Raw genomic sequence first — 23,887 nt, 5'->3', positions numbered from 1 at the left:
GACATATTATTATATGTAAGAAAACATTATTATATATAATATTGTTAACATTTAACTTCTTTAAAAAAGAAGTGAAAAAAAAAGTTTATCAATAAAAGGAAAAAAAACATTTTCCTTTAATTTAAGTTAGATTATAATTAGTTAAAGTATTGTTTTAAAGTTCTAGTAAGACACGATTTTTCGCCCAAAAAGCTCTAATTTTTCTTCCGTAGCCGTCTCTACGATACCGCTCCATAGTTTTTCAAATTTCAAAGATTTCACGATATTGGTGTTCCCTGAAAAAATAACAAAATTATTATCTATGTATAGACTATCTTCTGCCAGCGGATTCACCCGCATCCCGTTGGGACCTCTGCATGAACCCCGATAAAAAGTAGCCTATAGCCTTTCTCAATAAATGTGATATCTAACACTGGCATATTTTTTTCAAACCCGGCCAGTAGTTCCTGAGATTAGCGCGTCCAAGCAAACAAATAAACAAACTTTAGCTTTATAATGTTAGTATAGAGATGAAAGTAAAAGACTTACGGAATACACATTCCAAGAACATAGAATAATCCATTTGGACAACCACTGTTCTTTATATATAGTGCTAGGCAATCTTGGCCCACTGTACAGATCAACAACAAAAATAATACAATTTTCCACATTTTGAAAACCTTTCACAGTTCAAGTATCTTGTATGAATAATAAGCTGGACTTTAAGCGCACCTTTATATATTAACAATAACTGAGTCACATAAAATGTATTGTATCAATAATTACTAACTATCACTAAAGTAATGACGTACTTTGTCTGACCTGTTACGAGAGCCCTGTTTACGCTTTACTTTTCAATTTAATTAACATACCTTTACTCGATATTTACCTGGATGCTAATTAACAGCAATCATTTTGGGAGTAATTTCCGTAAAAATTGTTTTCAAATCCCACATAGGGAAAAACTTAATAGAAAGGTTAATAAGAAAATATTTTAAGTACCTATGTACTCGTATGTGTATGTATATGTAGCAGCTAATTTCCTGTACTAAGGAATGTAGGTATGTATCTGTCATTATTAAAATGCGTCATATTGCTAGAAATAACTCTGTTGGCAGCCTGTAGCATCGACACTGCTACCAAATACGGATACTTTCTGACGTGACTATAATAGGTTTAGGATCTCACTACCGTTTCTTACATATGACCTACATTATTACCACATTTCATGAAAATCCTTTCACTAGTTTTTGCGTAAAGTAATGACAATCATAGCCCAACTTTTACGTCATTAATATTACTGGGATGTGGCAATACAGTAACTCTTAAATAAAGATAATAATTCATCATCAGCATTTTACCTACATTATGCACATACTATAGGTATTTACTGCAGAGAGAGAGAGAGATTCGATTCTCATTTTTATTAACATTCAGAAGGAACAATGAAAAACAGAACCATATAAAAAAATACTATTTATTTATTTCAATCACCAATTTCTCACTAAAGCCACCGCAGCAGTAAGTAGGAGCGCCAAGTTGGCTCCGATATCGGTGGCCGATGAGATCGGACGGTCTACCGGTCCGATAGCGAACTCGTACATATGGTCCAACACAGCCTTCTTAACAGTTTCTAGCTCGGCGGTGTCGCTGCTACCTGTTGACCTGAAATTTTAGCAGAATATGTAAGTTTTTGAAAGTGGACGTAGCATCCAGGAGAAGGGTAATACACTTTATTTTCAAAACAGGCTTATAAGATAAATACAGTTCGTGCCAAACGCCAAACTTAACGGTATTTTGAAACGAATTTTGAGTAGGTAGGTACATGGTACATAGGGAGGTACATAGGTACATGCAAGTTCCTTTCGTGCACCTGGTTTCTACTCATCGATTTCCGTCATTAAGTTGGGTTCGCAGTATTTTAAAGTCAACATAATTCTACTGTTTTCATGATCTCATCTTTTTCCAATTTAATTTCAATTAACTCAGCCGTTAACCGTAAAATTGCAACAAACCAACGAAAAATTGCCAATAATATTGATTAATGCCATATTGAAAACCATGTTAAAATCGGTTCAGGCAAACAAGATGAGATAATCTTGAACAAACATACATACAAGCCAAACTGCAAACTCAGAACCTCCTTTTTTAAATCGGCTAAAAATATAAAAAAATTCATACTAACTGCATAGCCCTACAATGTGATACTCCAGGCACGACATAGACGGGGGCCTTTTGGTGAGCATGTGTCGAGTTGGGGCCCATCGGGGACCAGGGATCGTGGCCCCCGGCTACCGACACCACGCGGTCAGGTAAATGTGTTAGGCCCCCGAAGAATATGTTCGTTCGCTTGATGCCTGAACGAAGTCTTGCTTCGTCGAAACTGGAAAGAAAATCAATTGTTTAAAATAACTAAAAAAAAGCGCTAGTCATGTATTGTTATCAGAACTCAGTGTGTGCAAAAGTTCATCCTATTCGAAGACCGGGAATTGGAAATAAGGTTCCAAGATTTTCTTACATACAGGGGAAGCTAGTAAGTGTGTTACTCTTCCTATGTAATATTTATCCTATGAAGCTTATATGTCAAAAAACTATCGTTCATTATGAAAACGAATGATATAGGAACCAAAAATATGTAAAACATAGTATGAAAGCATTTCAGTCACCACGAAAGAATGTAAAACGGTAAATTGATTCAAGAACTATTTGAGGAAAATTGCCATTGTAATTAAGTAGACCAATCATTTTAACGTAAACAAATTAATAATTCGTGGCCGAAGAAAGTCCATTCGGAAATCCGTTACTAACTGGTAATATGCGTAATTTTCCACATAAACGCTAATCAGACTTGTTAAATAGGAAAAATGTAATAAAATTACGTAGATACATTTTTAATGCGTCAGACCGTGCGGTTAGGATCTGTCATCAATCAAATCAATAACGTCCAATAATATGGCGTTTCCCATATTCGATTCATACGTGGTTTTGGTTACTAGAGATAAGCATTTGACGTATCTGGTATGGGGAATTAAATATTATGTGAAATCCTTATCCCTTCTTTTTTCGAGCCTTCTTCCCAACTGTTGGGGTCGGCTTCCAGTCTAACCGGATGCAGCTGGGTACCAGTGCTTTACAAGAAGCGACTGCCCAGTGCCCTATCTGACCCCCTCATCCCCAATATCCCTTAGTTAGACTGGTGTCAGACTCACGGGTTCTGACTACCCGTAACGACTGTCAAGGATATTCAATGACAGCCGGGACCTACAGTTTAACGTGCCATCCGAAACACCGTTTTTGGTGTCCAAGATAAAGATACAAACTTAGAAAAGTTGCAATGATACAGTCAACTTCAGGTCAGTGGTAAAAGTTTTATAGGAAAATCGTACTTATTACTATTGAGTTAAGGTGCATGACAGTTACCACTGATGTGTAACTTGTCTACCGTACTTGCCTGACCTGGAATCGAACCCACGATCTCATACTTGAGAGGTTGGTTCTTTACCCACTAGGCCACCAAGACATTTTTTTTTTTCAAAATTCCTATCTCTAGTACGCGAGTCGACATTCGATAGATAGATTATCGGGACCGGCGGCAAATCAATAAACAAATAAGTGAAAACATGATTGGTATTTATGATTTGGTTCTGCGCATTTGTGGTTAACGCTTTGTAATTATGGTTTTACAATCATACCAGGATATTTACGTCGATATAAAATAGGCCAGAATGCTGAGTTGATTATTTTAATTTTAGGTAAATACACATAAATATTATATACTGTAAAAGCTATTTTTACTACACGTGAATATTGTCGTAAGTGCGACTGCCAGGCACGAGTATCGGGTTTGATTCTCGGATCGGACAAAATAGCTTTGTTACTTTTAAGAAACTTTCACTAAACAACCCGGAGTTTGGAAGTCGGTGATTATTGCACCCATGCATACCTGTCAGGCGGATCTGAGAAAATTTACCATGGCTTGCTAGGTAATTGAAAACCTGCAGCTTACTCGAAGGTAGCTCCTCAGTCTCATTATCGGAGCCTTTTTTCCCTACTATGATAGGGTCGGCTTCCAGTCTAACCGGATGTAGCTGAGTACCAGTGCTTTACAAGGAGCGACTGCCCTATCTGACCCCCTCAACCCAGTTACCCGGGCAACCCAATACCCCTGGGTTAGACTGGTGTCACACTTACTGGAAGAAGTTCATCAGTCTGTAGGACATCAATTTCCATGACTGAGGATCGTACTAAGATTATTAGAATTAAACCAAACTACTTACTAGCTAGAGTAGAAGTCTCTACAGATTTGGTGGAAGTATTCCAACGGTACGGTGGAGAGGAACGGCTGCTTCGAGCTGGTGGTGGTCTGGTACCAGCCGAATTCAGCACAGGTCTGGTACAGCCAAAGACGCACTGGAAATTTACAAAAATGTTACAGAATAGTTATGATATGGGTAGCTTTTTCCCTAATGTGTTGGGGTCGGCTTCCAGTCTAACGGGTACCTACGAGTACCAGAATTTTACATGGAGCGACTGCCGATTTAACCTTTTTAACCTAGTTACCCGGACGATCCGATATTTATCCTTTGGTAAGACTGTTGGTTGTCAGACTTTCTTCAATTGAACATCTTTGGCAGTCGTCACAAATAGATGCCAGAAAGTCTGACAGCCAGTTTTGCCAAGGGGAATTGGTTACCCAGGTTACTAGGTTGAGGAGGTCCAATAGGCAATCGAATTGGGTCTGACTAGGAAACGACCTCAACGTACATATTTAGAAAAAGGCTAGGCAGATGATTGCATAGATATTCCGTTTGCGAAATAGATACATAAAAAAAAAAAACAAGAAAATCTACAGCTAAAAATGTTCTCCTCTTTTCATAAAATCCTTGTAAAAACAATTTAAAAAATCAGCAGAAGTAAGGTTAGCAAAAAACTCTACCGTGGGACTGCAGTTAGCACAAGTTTAAATGTTACCCGTAGGTTCAATTCCCGGGAGAGGCAAACTTTTAACAGTTCTCAAACATTCGCAGTTATAGGAATTTAAAAGGATTTTTTTGCGATTACTCTGAAAATCTAACATTTACGACTAAAGGATTTTAACCTGAAAAGATGTGAGCTTTTATTTTACGCTCGTTTTAGGGATCCATACTTCTTCCTGCTTCTAGAAAAAAAGTAGTAGTAGATAAATATATATTATTCTGTTCAAGATGTAAGCTTTATTTTACACTTTTCATTGATTCTACTTAACGCACATGGATAAAAGGTAGCCTATATATCTTAATCTTATGTATAAGCTATACTATTTCCAAGTAGACGTATTGTATGCGTCTTCAATTACGCAATTAAACTTATTTTCTTTCCTTCCTTCTAAATATCCATACATACAAAGTTTCACGTTTAGTTATAATATTAGTAGTATTGTAGATATTCGTGGTAGAGTTATGAGTTGCAAAGTAATGCAGGCGGCGCCGCGGCGCGAGGTAACATCTGCAAATCAAACGCGGCGACGACACGACATGCCGACGACTGACGGAATACACACGGACGTAGAGAGTGACCAACAGACAATGAAATGATTTTGACTTTTTGATAAAAGCGTTTAGGGTAAAGGCGGGATAGATGCCGCAGTGGGATAGATGCCCCATTTTCAAAAAACCTAACTTCCCGTGCTCGCGATTAAGAAACAACCGTTTAACTAGAAGCCACAAGCACCCCGCACCTAAATTAGCCACGCGCCATAGAGGGGTGAGGTCGCGTTTCGCTCGTGTGTGAATTCATCTCCGCGGCGAACTTACAGCGAGCGTAAAATTTTTAAAGGTGAGTATTTGCTGTTGTATAACTTTATAAGTAGATATTAATTCCATCAATTTTTTTATTACGTATGTATATTGTTTCATGAAGTATACATTTTGATGTAAATAGTTGCTCTATTGTATTTATTTATTTAAAAAAATACTAGGGCATCTAACCCTGTCAAAAAGGATAGTTGCCCTGATTTTTTACGGTATAGGTGCCCCTAAGGGCATCTATCCCTCCATATACCACGTGTACCCTGAATGTATTATAAGTGCTTTGAATATATATTTATCATGTGTTTATGTATAGGTATTTACACTTTTTATTGATTACGAATGATTTTACAGTTCAAACAGTAAAGATGAAGACAATTCACCTAAGAACAAAGTTAAGGAATAGAAATCTAAAGGTTTGCCGGTGAAGAAGACTAAAAGAGATGGACAGGATGAGCCTAAAGACACAAATAAAAATAACTGCATAAAATGCTTTGAAAACTATGAACAAACAAAGTCTAAATCCGACTGGATTCAATGTGTAATGTGTCAGTGCTGGTTACATTTAACCTGTACACTTTTCAGAAATTTTTGCTCGAGATGTAGAAAACGAAAACAAAGCACTGTCCGGTTAAATATTATGATGCTAAGTATATTGTGTTATTTTAGTTTTTAAGAAAGAATGATTTTTATGAGTTTGCATGTTGAAACTAAATAATTAATATTTTATAATAAGGGTTTAAAATATAAAATACATTATTTTTGTTGAACAAATATTTTTAAAATTTTATTGTGTTAATTTTAATTAATCTGATAATGAATATAAAAATATTTAAAAAACTGCAAAATACTTTTCATTCCAAATAAATTAAAGTCAAAAAGTATATAAATATTAGTAATATAATATACTTAAACAGTATGAAGGGCATCTATCCCGCACCGTAGGCATCTATCCTCGCTAGTATTTTCACGGTGGGGCAACTATCCATAGGGGTAGGCATCTATCCCCAAAAATTGAGGTCTACAAAAAGCTAAAATCTGCAAAACGTGTAGTATATAGGTCCAAAAAGACAAATCACAAATAAACATAAAGGATTAAACTAGTTACATTCATAAGTGTTATTAATGTAGAACCAATATTTATTAAATTATAAGCATATTTCAAAAAGTGGGGCATCTATCCCGCCTTTACCCTACTGTTTTCGTGAAATAACTTTGCAATTACGTGATGTGACATCAGTCATTTGATGATTGATTGATTTGATGATTTTTGTCGACTACTTTCGCATAGTTTTGTACGTATATTGCCGAGAAGCGTTGCTTGTCCGAAGTTTGCTACGTCTAACTTCACATAATCACTTTTTTTACAAGATCATACGCCGTATGTACTTCAATATTTTTAGTTTTTAAACATGACGACTATTCCAAATATTTTCTAGGGACCCAATGGACAATTTATTTGCCTCAATGCAGATTAAAAACAAAACTGATTGTACCTACCTAATATTTCTTAAGTACATGGTAAACGAACGGTCAAAAGGATAATTCATAAAAAAATAACAATCAGGAAAAAATAACATAATTTGCTTTCTAACCACTTTTAACGTAACATTTTCTACCAACACTCAAATTCAAAATCTGTAAAAAAGTAGGTACTTTTTGAACGTCAAAAATTTACAAAATACAGTCGCCTAAACGTCCACCCTTTGCCAAATTCCTGTGTACTCACGAATAAGTCGACCATTCTTGACGACAGTATGTGTCTCGTCTGGCGCATAATCTACGTGAGCGACAATTAGCATCGCATCTACATTGCAGATGCACGTCTTACAACAATAACCTATTCATGGAGGCTACGAAAACTACGGTGTTCCTTGTGTTCTACGATAATTATACTGATAGGTTTGTGACTATAGAGGAAACGTGAAATTAGTGTTTACTTGTGTTTTTTTTTTTAATTTGTGAGTAGGTATGTGCCCTTAAGGACATTAAAATTGGGTCAGTCGCTTTTTTTATCGTCTGGCAGTAGTTACAGGATAATTATTTTGTTTTGAGCTTTAGTATCAATTTGCATGTTTTGTATTTTTTCCTTGAAATAATATTGTTACTATTCAAATATTAAAACTTACTATTCGAAGATGTCAGTGTTGTGCTAAAGAAAATGGGCATTTGGAGAATTTTAAATATCACTTTTGAATATTATTTTAATTTTTAATAATTGCCTTAAAACTGACCAGGCAAAATTATCTAATGTTACTTTAAATAACATCCACATCACCTACATATGTTAATAATAACATACCAGCAAAAGCCCTACCATTTTAGTTGCAAAACCTTTTATGACCCAAACACAGGTGACGCCATAAACCGTGACTAGTATACAGGAAGCTTTCATGGCTCCAACAAATCTATTTATTATGTAAATCTGAAAACTCTCGGAGCTAGATAATGACCATTTCCTACAAACTGATTAGAGATTTTACTTTTTCTACTTATTTTGCATTTCTGCGGATTAACTGCTTAATCGAGTAATTGTAAGTGAAGCCTGTAGGAAGATGATAAGGAGATAGTTAGTGAGTGAGAAATTAGGTTTAAATGCAAGTCTATTTTTTTGTAATGAAGTTATTTAGATGTATTTAATGAAGATTCAAAGTTAGTTAATTCAAAGTAAGTATAAGCAAGTGTTCGTTAAATGTAAGTCCTGAAACAGGTTTGTTTGTTAAAAATATGAACTAAATATCTGTAAACTTGTGAAAGCTTGTCATTAGCAATTATTTTAAATACTTTGTTAAATAATTGGTGTAATTAGTCTGTAATCTTTTTTTAAAACAAAATAAATAAATATTGTTGAACATGGAATTAGGGAATATCAGGAAAAACTAAAAAAAAAAACACCGACTTCAATAATAAATACTTACCTAAAACCTTCTCCTTAGTCTGACTAGTGATAAGTAGTATTGAAAACCGCATCAAATTCAGAAAACATGTGATAATCGCGCACAAACAAACAGATCAATCCTAAAACCTCTTATTTATGAAGTCGATTAAAAACAAATCACAATTTAAATATTTTCCCACTGCCCCAATATTTTTGCCGACAAGTGTAATGTTCCAAAAGTGCACTCACTTTGAGACTCAGGCGCATCGAAGCTTGTGTTCCTTGAGTTGGCGACCACCTGTGTGTAGCGGGTTTCAAGGCAGGGCTCCCACAGGGGCTCCGAAGTCACGTAGTTTGCTAGACGTTGGACTGGGTCAGCTGGAAGAGAGAATATAATTGTAGAACTGTGATTTACTTGTAAATAGGCATCGGCCTAGGTTTGACGAAAGTTTGGCTTTAGTTGTTTGATGTTTTGATGAAGTCCGTTCGGAAATTATCAAATGACCTCTGCCGCTGTGGGTACAGGGGGAGAGTGTGTCAGACTTCGCGGAGGACCACCAGGATATATCTCAAGATATGTAACAATGTGCAAATATCTTATAGCTCCTAACAGTTGTTCTTGTCTTTCTTCATTAATATTGTTGTTATAAATTCTGCATGGTCTTCCTTTCTGTTACTATTTGTTAAAGGCTTATTATATTCCTGGTGACTAATAACTTAAAAGTCGACAAATGTTGGCAACAAATAAAATAACTTGCCAGCGATTAAATATTTTCGCGACTATTATAATATGTAAGGTTCAAAATTAAGGGTGTTATAAAAACTAAAAACTAGCAGCTGCGTTTGGGTAGCAAATAAACTATACCAGTCAATTGAAATATTAGGTGAGGAGCTATTTATAATCACTTGGCGACTAATAATGTTAGTTGGGTGGCAAAGACAATATGTTACCAACTATTTCGTGCCGACTAAACACCCAGTTTCAGGCTTCGCTTTGTGGATAGCTCTAAATATTAAAAGGAGTACAGTAAAAAGGAATAAGAGTTAATTATTAATATTGTGTATCATAATTTCATGAAAACGGCGGAAGGTGCGGTGGTATTATCTCACTTGGCGCACTCTGAAGATGGTAGAATTTAATTTGGATTCATTTTATTTAGCATATTGCCATTTATAACCTTCAATTAAAAAAACATTGTATTAAAAATTGAAGTTAGTGACGAAAACGAATCGCTACAAAACCGACTCCACGTAGTCTTGTCTGCCCTACCCCTAGAGTGCAATTCAAAACCGCGTAGGCGCGGAGGGGCGAGGCGGCCTGCGAGCTGAGGCGCAGAGGCCAGCAAGCCGAAGCTGCGGTGGTGAGCGTGAAAACCATCTGCAACTATAAGCTCGCATGGGACCGCCGGAGCCCGCAGCGCCGGAGCCGTGACAGAAGTCATGCTTGCTGCATGTTGCATGCTTACTTCCATGCTATTCACCTATAATTTTGAAAATAACAGCCGCAAAATATTTTTTCTTCATGCCATTTTAGACTTTATTTAAAGCTATTAAAAAGTCGCACAATATATTTATAATATGAGCTAGTTTATATTTATTCTTCATCCAAACAATTTTAAATAGAACCTGATTTGTATTATTTATGAATGCCCATTTTCTATTTTATTGTCATCATTAAGTTTTCGCTTAGATATTAATTCAGTCGCCAAAAGAAAAACTTGATGCTAGTTTAAATTAAAACGGACCTCATAAGTGATATATTAATATGCTACCTTTGACTTATTACGATACTCGTTTTTAGCTGCCAACCCATTATAAATGGTACCCACTCTATTATTTTTTAAAACCTATATTCGTTTTACTTAGTCGCCGCGTTAAATACATGCCTTTGTTAAAATTAAAAAGCACTGTTTCTTGCAGTCTCCACTGCGTCTCGTGGAAACTATGAGCCTATGTGACTCAGGGATAGTGTATCTTACTAACTGTGATAGCATTTTTCTTATAGTTCTGTAGATTTTTGATGCCTTTATATCACAATCAGAGAAAGTTTTCTCTTTATAACGTAAAAAATACTTACAAACATTAGCAGCAGTAAGCACAGCACATGCTTGGGTGATGTCTCCCGGCGTGGCGTACTGCACCAGGACTGCGAGCGACGAGATGATGCCGAACATGAAGAACGTCGCCACGTCCAATGGAGTGGTTGCCTGGATCACTGTGCACGTGCTGTAATGGAGTCAGTTAGACAGGTGTTTGGAGATGGTTCTGATTTAGATGGTGGTTGAGAACTGATATGTGTAAGGGGAGGGATGTTTTTATAGTTAGATACGCGTTGTTTGTTGACAAGGGATGGCGCAAGAACAAGAAATGTCTCAGGGAAGATCAGTTCTACTTATAAGAAAACTTAGGTAATTGACATAGACGTTATAAACAGGTTTCTTTAGATCAATGGCAAAGAGAGAGAGATTCATTAAATATGAGGATCAAAAATCCAAGATCGTGTTACAAAATAAAAATTAAAGTGATCCAGGCATGATAACCCTGAGATCTTTGTCCTTTTGAATGGGACCTCATTTACATCTTTAAAAAAAAACTAACAGTTGATTTGAGAACCCCCTCCTTCTTTTGGAAGTCTGTTAAAAAGAGTCTGTTGGGTCCGAAAGGACCTATAAGCTTACCCGAACATCTCAGACACCAGCGTAGGTCCAGCGGGTGTGGCCAGCAAGTTCACCAGTGCCTGCACAGACTCCTCGACGCTGTTCAGGCAGTTGGAACCTCCTTGTTCCTTAATTGCTTCAGCTACCACTTCTAGGTACTCTGGAAAATTTATTTAAGGAAAGTTTTGATAATGGCTCAATATTTATTGTAGGTTACTGGCTTTTTCCTTTATGATAATTTGTTCTTATATCCGGATAAAAAAATCCAAGTAGGTACAATCGTTTCTATACCCATATTAAAAGTCACTTTTTAATCGTATCAGATTTTAGAAACATTCTCTTGCTAATATCAAAAAGACAGTGTTTTTAAATTTGAACTAACGTAGGTACTTTTATGTTTCCGAATAACATCGAATTTTTTCGGGTTAAATTGGCCTTTTTTAAGCAGTGAAGGCCATACCTAAGTATACCCCGGAAAGGAATATATCTAAATAGCTTTACATCGATTTTCTAACACACATTCTTTTTAATCTATTAACTGGTTTATGGTATTATTTAACTGGTTGGACTGGTGTCCAACCTGGGAAGTTTTCCTGGGCATGCAGAGGTCCACTGTCGGAGAAGGCAGCGTCCACCAGGTGAGGGTATGCCAGTCGCATCCAGGTCGCCATGGTGCCCGCATACGAACAGCCCACCAGGGCTACCGTCGCGTTCCTGAGGATAAGGATACATTGTTGTCATGCGAATTCATTAAACTTGACATTATTTGGCAAAAAGAAAAGTTATGTCAATTGCCTTGCAAGTTTACTGATTTGAATTTGGGTACCTACTGGTTGGCTCACCTCATGATAGTCAAAATAAACGAAAAAAAGTTGCAGCTTTCGTCAAATTACTTTGCTGTTACATCTGGTTAACAAAACAGGTTATAACTATCTACTTTCAGCAAAAATTGAGCTACAAAATTACAAAGGGTACAGAGGGTACATTGTACAATTCCTGGATTAGACAGTTTGGACAACACAATAGGTAGATTCGTTAAAACAAGACTATCAGTGAGTTGCATCATTTGACTATAACGGCAACCGCACCATTTTCTGTTTCGCCGATTTTACCAATGGGGATATTCACAGCTGGTTATGGTTTAGTTAAATGTTGCAACTCATCTTTAATGTGATCAACAATAGTCACTCTTGGCCCTATATTTGATAGCCAACTTCGGACAGCTCTAAAAAGCTGGCAGTACAAAGAGGGCAAAAATTAAAAAAAAAGAAGCTCAAAATTTGTTGCTAATTAGTTGCCAAATAATCGATTTTTTTGCTTTTGCCGATTTCGAGAAATCGTCAACAATGCTAGCTTCACCATAAGCTGGCATGGATTTATAAGATAAAAGTAAAGGTAAAATAAACAAAATCACTACAAATTTGTTGCTAATTTGTTGCTGTATAACCAAAATAAATTTGAGGTGCAAAAATATTTTTTTTTTTCAAATAGAAAATTTTTATTTGCTTTGCGCGCTTGAATGTCAATTGTTTCATGAAAAAAATATGAAATAAATTTGTTGCTCGTCACAGAACTGTTCCTTGTCACTTAGAGAACCAGCAACTAAATAGACACCCGACGATCGGGTGTCTTGAACTTCGGTGACTAACAAACCGGCCATGCTAGCTTGAATGTCGATTTTTCCGGTGAAAATCGTTGAAATGGAATTGTTGCTCGTCACAGAGGTGATTAATGTCTCTCAGAGAACCAGCAACTAAAAAGACACCCGATCGTCGGGTGTCTATTTAGTTGCTGGTTCTCTAAGTGACAAGAAACAGTTCTGTGACGAGCAACAAATTTATTTCATATTTTTTCATGAAACAATTGACATTCAAGCGCGCAAATTTTCTATTTGAAAAAATATATTTTGCACCTCAAATTTATTTTGTTATACAGCAACAAATTAGCAACAAATTTGTAGTGATTTTGTTTATTTTACCTTTACTTTTATCTTATAATCCATGCCAGCTTATGGTGAATAGCAACTCATCGGCAAAACAAAAATGAATTATTTGGCAACTAATTAGCAACAAATTTTGAGCTTTTTTTTTTTAATTTTTGCCCTCTTTGTACTGCCAGCTTTTTAGAGCTACTTCGGACAAGCAAAGCTTCTCGACATACGTCATCATCCTCCTCCGAGCCTTTTCCCAATCATGTTGGGGTCGGCTTCCAGTCTAACCGGATTCAGCTGAGTACCAGTGCTTTACAAGAAGCGACTGCCTATCTGACCTCCTCAACCCAGTTACCCGGGCAATCCGATACCCCTTGGTTAGACTGGTGTCAGACTTACTGGCTTCTGACTACCCGTAACGACTGCCAAGGATGTTCAATGACAGCTGGAACCTACAGTTTAAGGTGCCATCCGAAACACAGTCACAATGGTATCTAAGATATACTTCGAAAGTACATACAAACTTAGAAAAGTTGCATACGACATACTTCTCGACATACGTATGAACAAATTAATATGAATTACCTACACAGTGATTTGCCGCGAACTGTATATTGGAGTCCTGAAAACATCATCGCAATGACGAGGATAGTAAAATACGTATTAAAATTGATGTCACCAGGAAAACTAAAAATAATGATTACGGATGATAGTACATATGTTCTAACAATAGGTAAACCATAATAATAGTTTAATGCGCAAATTGTCATGTTAGGTAGGTACTAGCTGTTCCCAGCAGTTCTAGGGAGGTAACTACTTGCTGCACGTGGATAAAAAGTTACCTATGTCGATTCTTAGGTTTATGGTTATCAGTGTAGGCGTGTACTTTTCAATTAACCGGTGGAGCATTTTAGCGCGACAAACAAAATTCAGTTAATTAAAAGTGCTCAGACTTGAAAATCGTCATTTATCAATAATAATACCTATTACTTATCTACAGAAGTTAATAAAGTGGTGGTTCTTTGTATTATTAATTCTAGATTAAGTTTGACGTGCTGCTTGACTTAATTAAAGCTATTTTCGTAACTAAGTAGAATACCTGCTTATTATATTCTAAATATTAAATTGATTAACAGAAATCACATCACCTGGGTATGAATAATAATTGTGAGCAATATTGTTTAGTATGAATCTTAGCTATGAGAATTTGATCAGGCGCTTTTATATACCTATATTTTCTCGAAATATTTTATAAAATGGTTATGTCTTTATTTCCTTTAACGGCACTGATAAGAGTACTTATCTAAGGATTGATAACACACAAGCTTCCTTCCTTTAGCGGTTTCCGCTTCCTGAGATAATACCCTAAATTGTACATAGTAGTTACTATAAAGTAATCTGTGCCTAAATGCTATTCTGATAGATAAGAAAAGTATATTACCTACAGGCAAGTTCCATCAAAATACGTATAGCTGTTTGAGCTTGAAGAAGTGACAAACATACAGTACATATAGTGTATATGACTATACACAAATTTTGATATCTAAATAGGGTCTCATTTTTCCCTTTGAGTACGAGACCCTGAAAATCTGTTCTTTCACAGTTTAAAATAAACCTTTATATTTACCTAATAGGAAGTTTGTATCTGTCATTTGCGTCAAAGCATTTCGTCATTCGTCTCATCATAATATTATTATCAGCAATGACTTTGTTAATAATATTCCATTTAATTAACAAAGCGTTTAATTACGTTTTTTCAAAGAAACAACGATTATCACGTTTGTTGTTACAAATGAACTTTAGATCTTCATTCATTCATGTTTTTGTGGGATTTTCCTGAAACTTGCAGTATTCAGTTTAAAATGATATTTCGAGGAATTGTAGGTATCTAGGAATCACAGTTTATAATATTCTGAATTGAAATAGCTTTAAGCGAGGAGTGAATGAAGTCTGTATTGAATTTATCTTGCTTGTTCTGAAAGTATTAAATATCTGAAATCTTAGAAACTAACTCAAAGTAGATACAATATTTTCGGTAGTACTTAACGATCAGTATGTACCTAAGTATAACATCTGAAACTACACTCCAGGACATAAAAAACGACGCATCTTTACCTTCAATTTTTTTTTTTTTAATAACACGTATTCTTACTTGTGATAGGGAAAGAAAAGAAAAGATTGCCCAGCAGTGGGACAGTACAGACTTAAATAATAAAAAAAGATCTTACTTGTATCGTCCGTCTTCAAAGAGATCGCTCTTGACATGTTGTATGAACTGCGCCAGATCTGCCAGCGCCTGGTCTATCGACAGGAATGATAGGTTCTCCAAACTTGAGTCACTGGAACAAATAGATATAACATTAATATACATAGAAATAATTCATAGTAGTTTAGTCGTGAAATGCCATTGAGTTTGGTGAGAATTTCTCTACAAACTGTGTCTAACTAAAGTTAACATAGTAGATCACTGCTGTCGTTTTTTATGACACATTTTAAAACCTAGTTTACAGATTAAGACGATATGTTTAGCTCACACTCATTACTATTTATAACCTGGAAAAATAAGAAGGATGTTTTCTTTCACCGGTTTTTGATTCGAAAAATAGAAGAAGATAAAGTATTTGTTCTTATGTGCTAGTAAAAATATTACAATAAGCATAATTCGTTTGATCTAACTAAGTTATTTATGATATCACATAAGAAAAAAGATAGATCCCTAAAATTTATTTTCAAACTAAAGATAGGTACTTAAGATGTTAAACGAAAAACATCCTTTTGCAAACAGTCCCCATAATTGGTGGTTTTCTTACCCTCTAATTGGCGGTAATTACTAATTGTATGTATTACAGTGTCGTGCAATCATAGCGACAGGTGTTTGTAAGCTCATCGGCCACAATATCCTGCTTCCGTCAGCTGTTCCCTGTAATTTGCTCGGCAGTGTAATATGTGATGTTGAGGAGCTCCTTGACTGTATTAACTAAGATTGCTTTGAGTGTATGAATTATTTTGGTGTACTGTGTTGCAAGGAAAACTTATAATATTAGCGAGGCCCAAGACATCGACAGCATAAAAGTTAGTTGTCTTACGAAATATGAATGTACTCGGTTAATTTAAAAAAATACAAACACATTTGATTATTTTACATGGTTACGGTAAAGAACACAAAATATCAAGATTACAAAATATAACGATGAAGTTCTCACAGGGTGATTTTTGTCACCTAATATCCAATCCAATTGGATTAAAAATGACACCAAGCAATAACCTAGTCGATTGTTTTACAAATATTTTTTTTTAAATTGAGATGAAAACATCAAGAATTACACACATTTATGTACATGTTAAATGTTGTCTGACACGAAAATAACTACTTACATAAAAAAGGATTCTAATTAGAATGCATTGAAATGCTCTTCTTGTAATGGCCGACTGTAAATCTCTGGGTCTCCGGAGTACTCACGTACAATTTATCTTTTCTAGATAACTTTAAAAAAATATCTAGCTAAGAGTAAAAATCCATTGCATACAAATAACATAATTTATTATTTACGAAATAAGAGAACAAAAAAGTAGCCAGCCCTTTTAAATTATGAAAATAGTTAAATATTTGTTTGGATTTTATTTTTGTACTAGTTTTTTCCCTCGCTTTTACTCGTATCTCTATTTCAAATGTCATTCAGGTATATAAGCTACATATATCTATTACTGTCAAGTTTCATCAAGACCTGAGTAATTTAAGAAAGAAAGACTCACAATCTTTCACATTGTTAAGGTTTTGGAAACTGCGGAACCCTACACTGAATGTGGCCCAACACGCTCTTGGCCGATTTTTAATATTTTAGTTATGTTTTTTTGATATTAAATAATCCTGAAGTAATTTATAATACCTACACCCAATTATAACTTATAAAAAAAAAATTTTGCAAATATTTTTGACTTTGTTCTAGATAATCTAGGCAAATTCTAGCCTACTCCTATCCCTGGATATTACACTCAAAGCCAAATTAACAGACCCCAGCATATCTCACAAATCTGTGAAGTGACTTCACGAGCCAGCTCATGTTTGACCCCAGAGCGGGGGTCATTAGGGCAATGGCCAATTGACCCCCGTATATTCGTCACCCCGGGTACTAAAGGGATTTACTTTTATATGCCCAATTGGATTCATTGCTCGTGTGAACTTTGAGTATTTGGTTAAAGAAAGGATCAGATCTTATAGGTGCCTAGTTTTTTTGCCTTTGTTTGTAACTAGAGGTATGTTAGTGATTGGCGTGTTAAGCTGTTTTGAACTTAATGATGTTGGTGGTAAGGTTGAAAAGTTGTTGAAACTTTTGTGTATATGAAAAGTAAATTAAAATTCCTGTAAAAGAATGAGTGCTGGGTTTTGTTAATCATGTAAATTAATGAGAGTGATCCTGTCATGTTTGAAAACTAATACTTTGGATATTATTGTCTACCGTGGGGTGACCATACAATACCTATGTATTAATTGTATGTAGGTAAGCATTCATCTCCCAATGTTGAATGTTTGGATATGATATCCTAATTCCAATCATTAAATCAGGCAAAATGTTTACATGAATTTCGCTCAATTCTCGGTAGTAACATAAATTGCGTAACCCGAGTCATAATATACGTTATGTCTATGTAAATTACGTCCAATTTTCACAAAATTTTCCACCAAAATAATAGGCTTTCCACACAAACCAATATCTTTCGTTATTAAAACCAGTCTCTGAGGAACAAACCGTTTTCTTTTCACGCAAAACTGACTTTAATTCGCGGAAAATATTACTATAGAGTCCCTCTCTATGCATACTAAGTGCTTTATTACCAACTTAACTTTACATGTTACTTGAACCTTAAGTACTAAAACATAAGGGTGATTTTTGATTGTGTTGTGACGTTGATAAGTTGGTACAGACTTAAAAAGGTGATTAGTAAGGATAGATATTAGGCACTTTTTAGCATATTTTCTTGTTAGTAGGTTTGTAATCATTACATTTACAGTATTAATAGGAATGTGATTAACATGTTAATTAGATGTAAGTTGGGCTTTTTAACGAAGTTTTGAATAGAATAATTAAGTTGATGTTAGGTAAGAAACTTTAAAGAGTCTTGCACATGGGAAATTCTTATTTGTTTGCCACTTAAAACTGATCTTTGATCTTGATATGGCTATAAGAAAAATGTACATGAAACTACGTGATTTAATGTAACGTTATTTCGATTCACAGTTATGAATCATTGGAATTTCTTTGCGAAAACCCCGAACTACTTTCAAACTAGTTATCCAGAAAACCTAAATATTTCGGTTTTGACAGCAAAATAAATACGAGGAAAACGAAAAGTTTATGAGCTTACTATGTTATCTTAGAGTCACTTCTTTAAGTTAATATAAAGAAAGATATGTAGGTATTTATCTATCTTTTCATTCATTTATGACTAGCTTCCTGCTGGCAGTTTCACCCGCAACCCTTAGGAACTATTCTGCGCACCCAGAAATCTTTCTACCTTCTTTCTTCCTTGATAATCAGGCTATCTAACACTACAAGAATATTTCAAATTGCTCCAGCAGTTCCTTGGATTAGCCAGACCAAACCAACTTTTCAGCTTTATGATACGATATGAGTATAGTTAGTATTAGTTAGTTAGTTCCCATAATAACACTTTCATAGCTAACCTTCAATACAGGCTGTCAGTACCACGGATTTATGGGGCTGCACGTAATGCAGTGGCCTGGCTGCGAGCCAAGCCACGTGGCCCGTCGCTCATATATCATGCACCATTGTGAACGGCTGTGTTCCGATAACTCTTAGCTGGGTATGGGCGCCTAGTACTTTTTGCCAGGGGGGCTGTTAGAATTATTTTAGGTTTTCTTCGGACTATATTAGAAAATTGGTTAGTAAAGGATAATATTTAAAAGGTTTTTGTATTGTAGTAGCTACCAGTCTTACCAGTCTTACCCGGCTAACTGAGTTGAGGAGGTCAGATAGACAGTCGCTCCTTGTAAAACACAGATACTTAGCTGCATCCGATTAGACTGAAAGTCGTACCCTCAACATACTCGTAGATCGGAAAAGGCTCGGGAGATGATGATGTGTGACAATAGCTATGGTTTGCTAGAATACGCATAGTATTAGTTAACTTCTTCAATCTGTGTACTTTTAACCTTATACAAGGAAGGTGTAAAGTTAAGATCAGCTTGCAACCGACTTCAAATAAAGGAGACTGAGGAAACTTCAAACATAATTAGCTGAAAATTAGCAGAGCTACCAAATTGTTTTAATAGATGCAGGGTAACAATAGATTACTGATTAATTACTCAAGGTTCAAAAGAAGTCAAGAGTCAGAAATGGATTTAACTTAACATTCCAGCATTTGACAGACTCTCTATTATTTCGATACCCCCACATACAATAATCCCACCTACAGTTTACTGCAGTTAACTATACTAACCAAACGGTTAGTTTAACTAAATCCTTTAATATCGATTTAGCTGTCGGCAAGCGCACGGTGCAGCGATTACACCGACAGTATCGCTCCAGCTACTGGGCTTAGCTGCATTTGCACCGAATTGTAAGATTATAGTTTAGTGGTGTTACATTTTTATAGTTAAGTGCGTTACTCATACATGAGACTATTTGTTACTGAGATCATTTGAAAGTATCGTATCTATACTAATAATTATTATGAAGCTGAATATTTTGTTTGTTTCTAAACTCAGGAACTACAGTTTTGAAAAAAATATTAAGCTGATTTATTGAGGAAGGCAGGAAGGAAGGGTATTATTTAACCTGATGTGCGAAGGAGCTGCTTGTGAGTTTCTTTCTATGTTTGTAGCGCTCTTTAACGGCTAAGCCGCTGGACGAATCAAAGTAATATTTTGGTGATCAAATGTACGAATTCCAAGCACAGATACATACTATTATTATGACACTTATTCTGGTCCGGTAAAACAGTCCTTAATACATGTATGCGTATAGAAACTGCGGCAACAACAACTTATTGTGCTAAATCAAAAATGTACATTTTCTTTGCTCAATAATTCATCATTATTACATAGGACACCCAGAAAAAAATCCACAACCACATCCCTCATACAAAAACGCCAAAAATAACCACAGCATTAGGTTTCCATTTAGATTCGCAGAATCTACATAAAATGCTAATTATGACCGAGCGTGGCGTGTTATCTCGGAAATACACGCGCTATGATAATATCTGACGCCGGCTGTCAACTCGACTGTGGTATATTGTTAGAATTGATATAAAGGGACTTGCCAATAGTATAGGGAAATTATTTGTTAGAGACTAGTGTCTGCCCGCGGTTTTATTATCTAGTGTCACGACGGAAACCAATATTCACGCGTTGATATAAAGTAAGTGAACGGGCTTATAGATATTATGGTATGCAAATAAATAAATATTATGCTGAATACCTAGTCGCCTAGTTGTTTTGCGTGAAACGAATCCAGTGTATATTGATGTATAAACTTAAAACTCAAACGATCAGCGAAACAAACAAATAAACCCAAGTCTGAAAGAATCTATCGGAGAGTAAGAGGTTAAAAAGCAAAGTAAAATTGGCATAGCAATAACGCATCTATGTATGCATCATTTCCTTATTCATTCCTGCAACAACAGGAGAACGTGCACAAAAAATTGCAGTTTCTTTACTAAATTCATTCATAATTTAAAAAAAAATGTTGTATTAATAATTTAGGGGAACTTTTGAGTATACATTTTTTAAGTACAATTGTGACGCGACTGTGTAAAAGACATCCAAGTTGGCAGACGCATGGTTCCATGCAGTTTCGCTACGGGTAGTTGGCGAGGGTATGGAGTTCAAAGCTCGCATGTTACATACGCTTGTAGTACATGCGTATGTCAGTACGTAGGCAATGTAGCTACTATTTTAGATAATAAAGCTTATAAGGTTGAATGAGATCCAAAAGTAAATAAGTTTATGCTGTTTAACCTATTGTATGCCGGATGCGCGGATCTACGCGATACACAATTCATTTTCTATAGTTCTCTTATTAGCAGCATACAATCAGTTAATCACAATATTCAAAAATCTAAATTTCTTTTTTTTTTGACTTGCAGGTACGCTTCATCATCGTATCAGCTATTTACCGTCCAAGTAAGTTTGTCGTACGTAAAATTCATTTTACTTTAGGAAAGCCGCTTATTAATATTTATTCTGTATTTAACTGTCAAAACAAAGTGTGAACGATATTTGGTATCTCCATTCTAGGTGTTAGTTACTAAGTCGAAATTATCTGTTTTGAACAATGGTTAATCTCTATACCTATATGTATTTGTAGTCTCGTAGAAACTCGAGTGAATTTTTGATGTTACATCAATCCATAACAACACATACTACTCTACGAAATACTTATCGTTTAACAAACAGAAGTGTAGCTAAGAAGTTTGTTTCGATAATTCCCAGTAAAAACGCACATAGTCTGTTTGGTCTTTTATCAATTTTCAAGTTCATAAAGTGCTGTTTTGCACCTAATCTCACATAAAAATTAATTGCTGTTCTATAGTCTTTAGTCTTATCTACAAAATCTCGAGATGGCTGGACTGATTTGCATTATTTTGGTTTTGGATGGTTTAAACGATACGAAGGTCGGGGGGTCAGCTTGTTTTGAATAAATTATTTTGACTATACATAACCAGATATTCCACGTACCTAAACGGCCTGGTCTTGCCATAAAACCGGTGCTCAGTATAGAACAGTCCCGCGTTCATCTGCTCGGCCATCTCATGGGCCAGGCCGCCCTGCAGCCAGTCGGGAGAGATCGCCCATTCTCCTCCCACTAGGATGACGAGGTTCTCACCGGCGAACTCGCTGTTGTAGTAGTAACGCTGGAAGATGGGGTTTTATAATTACTATGTGAAAGTACTTTGGATGGGTCTGAGGAGAAATGGCTGAGCTCATTAAGATGAGCTACGGGGGTAGGTAGTACGCTGGGAGCGGAGATAGTCTTACTTTTTACCCTAGTGCGAAGTTTTGATTTAATGTAGGTAATTATTATTTGACACAGTAAATTTGATTTGCAAATCATTCGTTTACTTATCGCAAGACACAGGCCTCTTCTCATACAAACTGAATAAGCGCTAATAACTAGGTGCCCTCAATGCTAGTTGACGTTTTCAGACTCCATAGTAATCAAGATGTATTTGTTCACCTTTTACTCAGTCATTGGTGCCTAAGATTGGTAACTAAGATAATATCATAAAAAAAATGACCAAATTAATATCACCGCTGAATAAAAAAAATATATCATACAACACACAAAATTTATCTGCAAATAAATTATTTCTATTTCTATTTCTAACTGCACATACCATGGGAAAAGTCCTAGTATCATACGCCATGAAGTGATTCAGCCTGACTTGCACGAACCCCTCGACGGGGGTGGTTCGTGTTCTGCGCATGCTCAGCACGGGCTCCCGATCTACCAGCGCTAAGCATGGTGAGACGAGGAAGATCAGCCACCCTGGAATTTAAAGATTTTAAAAGATTAATGGGATTTGTGAAGTTGGTAGAAGGGACTTCAGTAATGGGTGTCTTTTCATGTTGCTTGCGTAATATTATGTGCGTTGTTCTCAGCTATATTGGGATCGAGTTTTAGTCTAATCGGCCGCAGCTGAGCACAAGTGTTTTACACGGGGCGACTGCCTATCTTACCCCCTCAACCCATGGAGTTACCTGGGCAACAAAATACCTCTTGGTAGTAGACTGGTTTTTAGACTTACTGGCTTCTGACTACCCGTAACGACTGTCAAAGATGTTTCAAATGACAGTTGGGACTCATCAATTTAATAATAAACAAGTTGTGCACTATAACAAAGGTTAAAATTAAGTCTAAGCAATTCACAGTAAGGTTAACACATTTGACACAAAAACCTAATAAGTATTAAAAATTCCTGATCCTGAAGCCTTGAAGAGTCACTATAAATGCACAAAAACAAAATGGAACTTACACATTTCAAAAACTATGTTCTATATGTAAAATAATAAACGTTTGTCCGTCGCGTGGCCGATGATGATTATGATAATTGTCCCATTTACTTACATATCTATAGATAACAGAATAATCTCAAATACTCAGATAATAGCAGATATTATAATATTCTACGTGTACTGATAAGGAACTGGTAAGTGGATTAAAATATTTTTCCCACTAAAAGTGAAATAGTTATATATTTAAACATCACGAGCCTTTTCCCAACTATGCAGGGGTTGGCTTCCAGTTTATTTGGTGAAAAGACTTTGTACATGAAAATACTATGTGTTAGCTTACTTTACGATTTCATCTCAATAAAAACATAAACATTCGAAACATTAACATTCTCATGACTTTTTTTTTATACCGGAAAAGGAACTGTCTTCTATTTCTGGAAATAAGTTTCTGACAGATAATTACTCGTAATAAGGAAGACCTTACCTTAAGACCGGAGGGCCAGCTTTGACCAGAGTCTTCTTACAGCTATCACTTAGCCACGAGCTGCTCTACTTATCATCATCCGCCTAGGCATTTCTTTACTTTGTCGGGATGGGTTTTCAGTCTGACTGGACTGGACTGGACTTTTTCTTGAAGCGGCTGTTTTTCTAACTCTTCAATCCCTTTTCCTGTTTTAT

The 23,887-nt window shown here is 35.8% G+C and overlaps 1 protein-coding gene across 1 annotated transcript; it reads right to left on the bottom strand.

Annotated features, from left to right (window-relative positions):
• Nucleotides 1-1,438: 1,438 nt before the first annotated feature.
• LOC110379762 (putative serine protease K12H4.7) lies at nt 1,439-23,341 on the bottom strand. Its single transcript, XM_064042479.1, has 11 exons — nt 23,230-23,341; nt 22,591-22,742; nt 21,932-22,107; nt 15,459-15,569; nt 11,881-12,014; nt 11,322-11,460; nt 10,721-10,869; nt 8,893-9,021; nt 4,257-4,389; nt 2,165-2,362; nt 1,439-1,644 (listed from the first exon to the last, which is right to left on the bottom strand). The coding sequence occupies exons 1-11, from the start codon at nt 23,231-23,233 to the stop codon at nt 1,470-1,472; spliced, it is 1,500 nt and encodes a 499-aa protein (XP_063898549.1). The 5' UTR covers nt 23,234-23,341; the 3' UTR covers nt 1,439-1,469.
• Nucleotides 23,342-23,887: the final 546 nt, after the last annotated feature.

Source organism: Helicoverpa armigera, chromosome 28, assembly GCF_030705265.1.
Source record: "Helicoverpa armigera isolate CAAS_96S chromosome 28, ASM3070526v1, whole genome shotgun sequence".
Taxonomy (NCBI): Eukaryota; Metazoa; Arthropoda; class Insecta; order Lepidoptera; family Noctuidae; genus Helicoverpa; species Helicoverpa armigera.
This window is presented reverse-complemented; position numbering and strand designations above follow the sequence as displayed.

Excerpts from the sequence above, each read along its gene's own strand:
- LOC110379762 (XM_064042479.1), bottom strand. Across the intron at positions 22,108-22,590 it reads ATACTAGGACTTTTCCCATG|CGTTACTACTACAACAGCGA; the intron begins GTATGTGCAGTT and ends CCCATCTTCCAG. Across the intron at positions 4,390-8,892 it reads CGATGCGCCTGAGTCTCAAA|TGCGTCTTTGGCTGTACCAG; the intron begins GTGAGTGCACTT and ends GTAAATTTCCAG.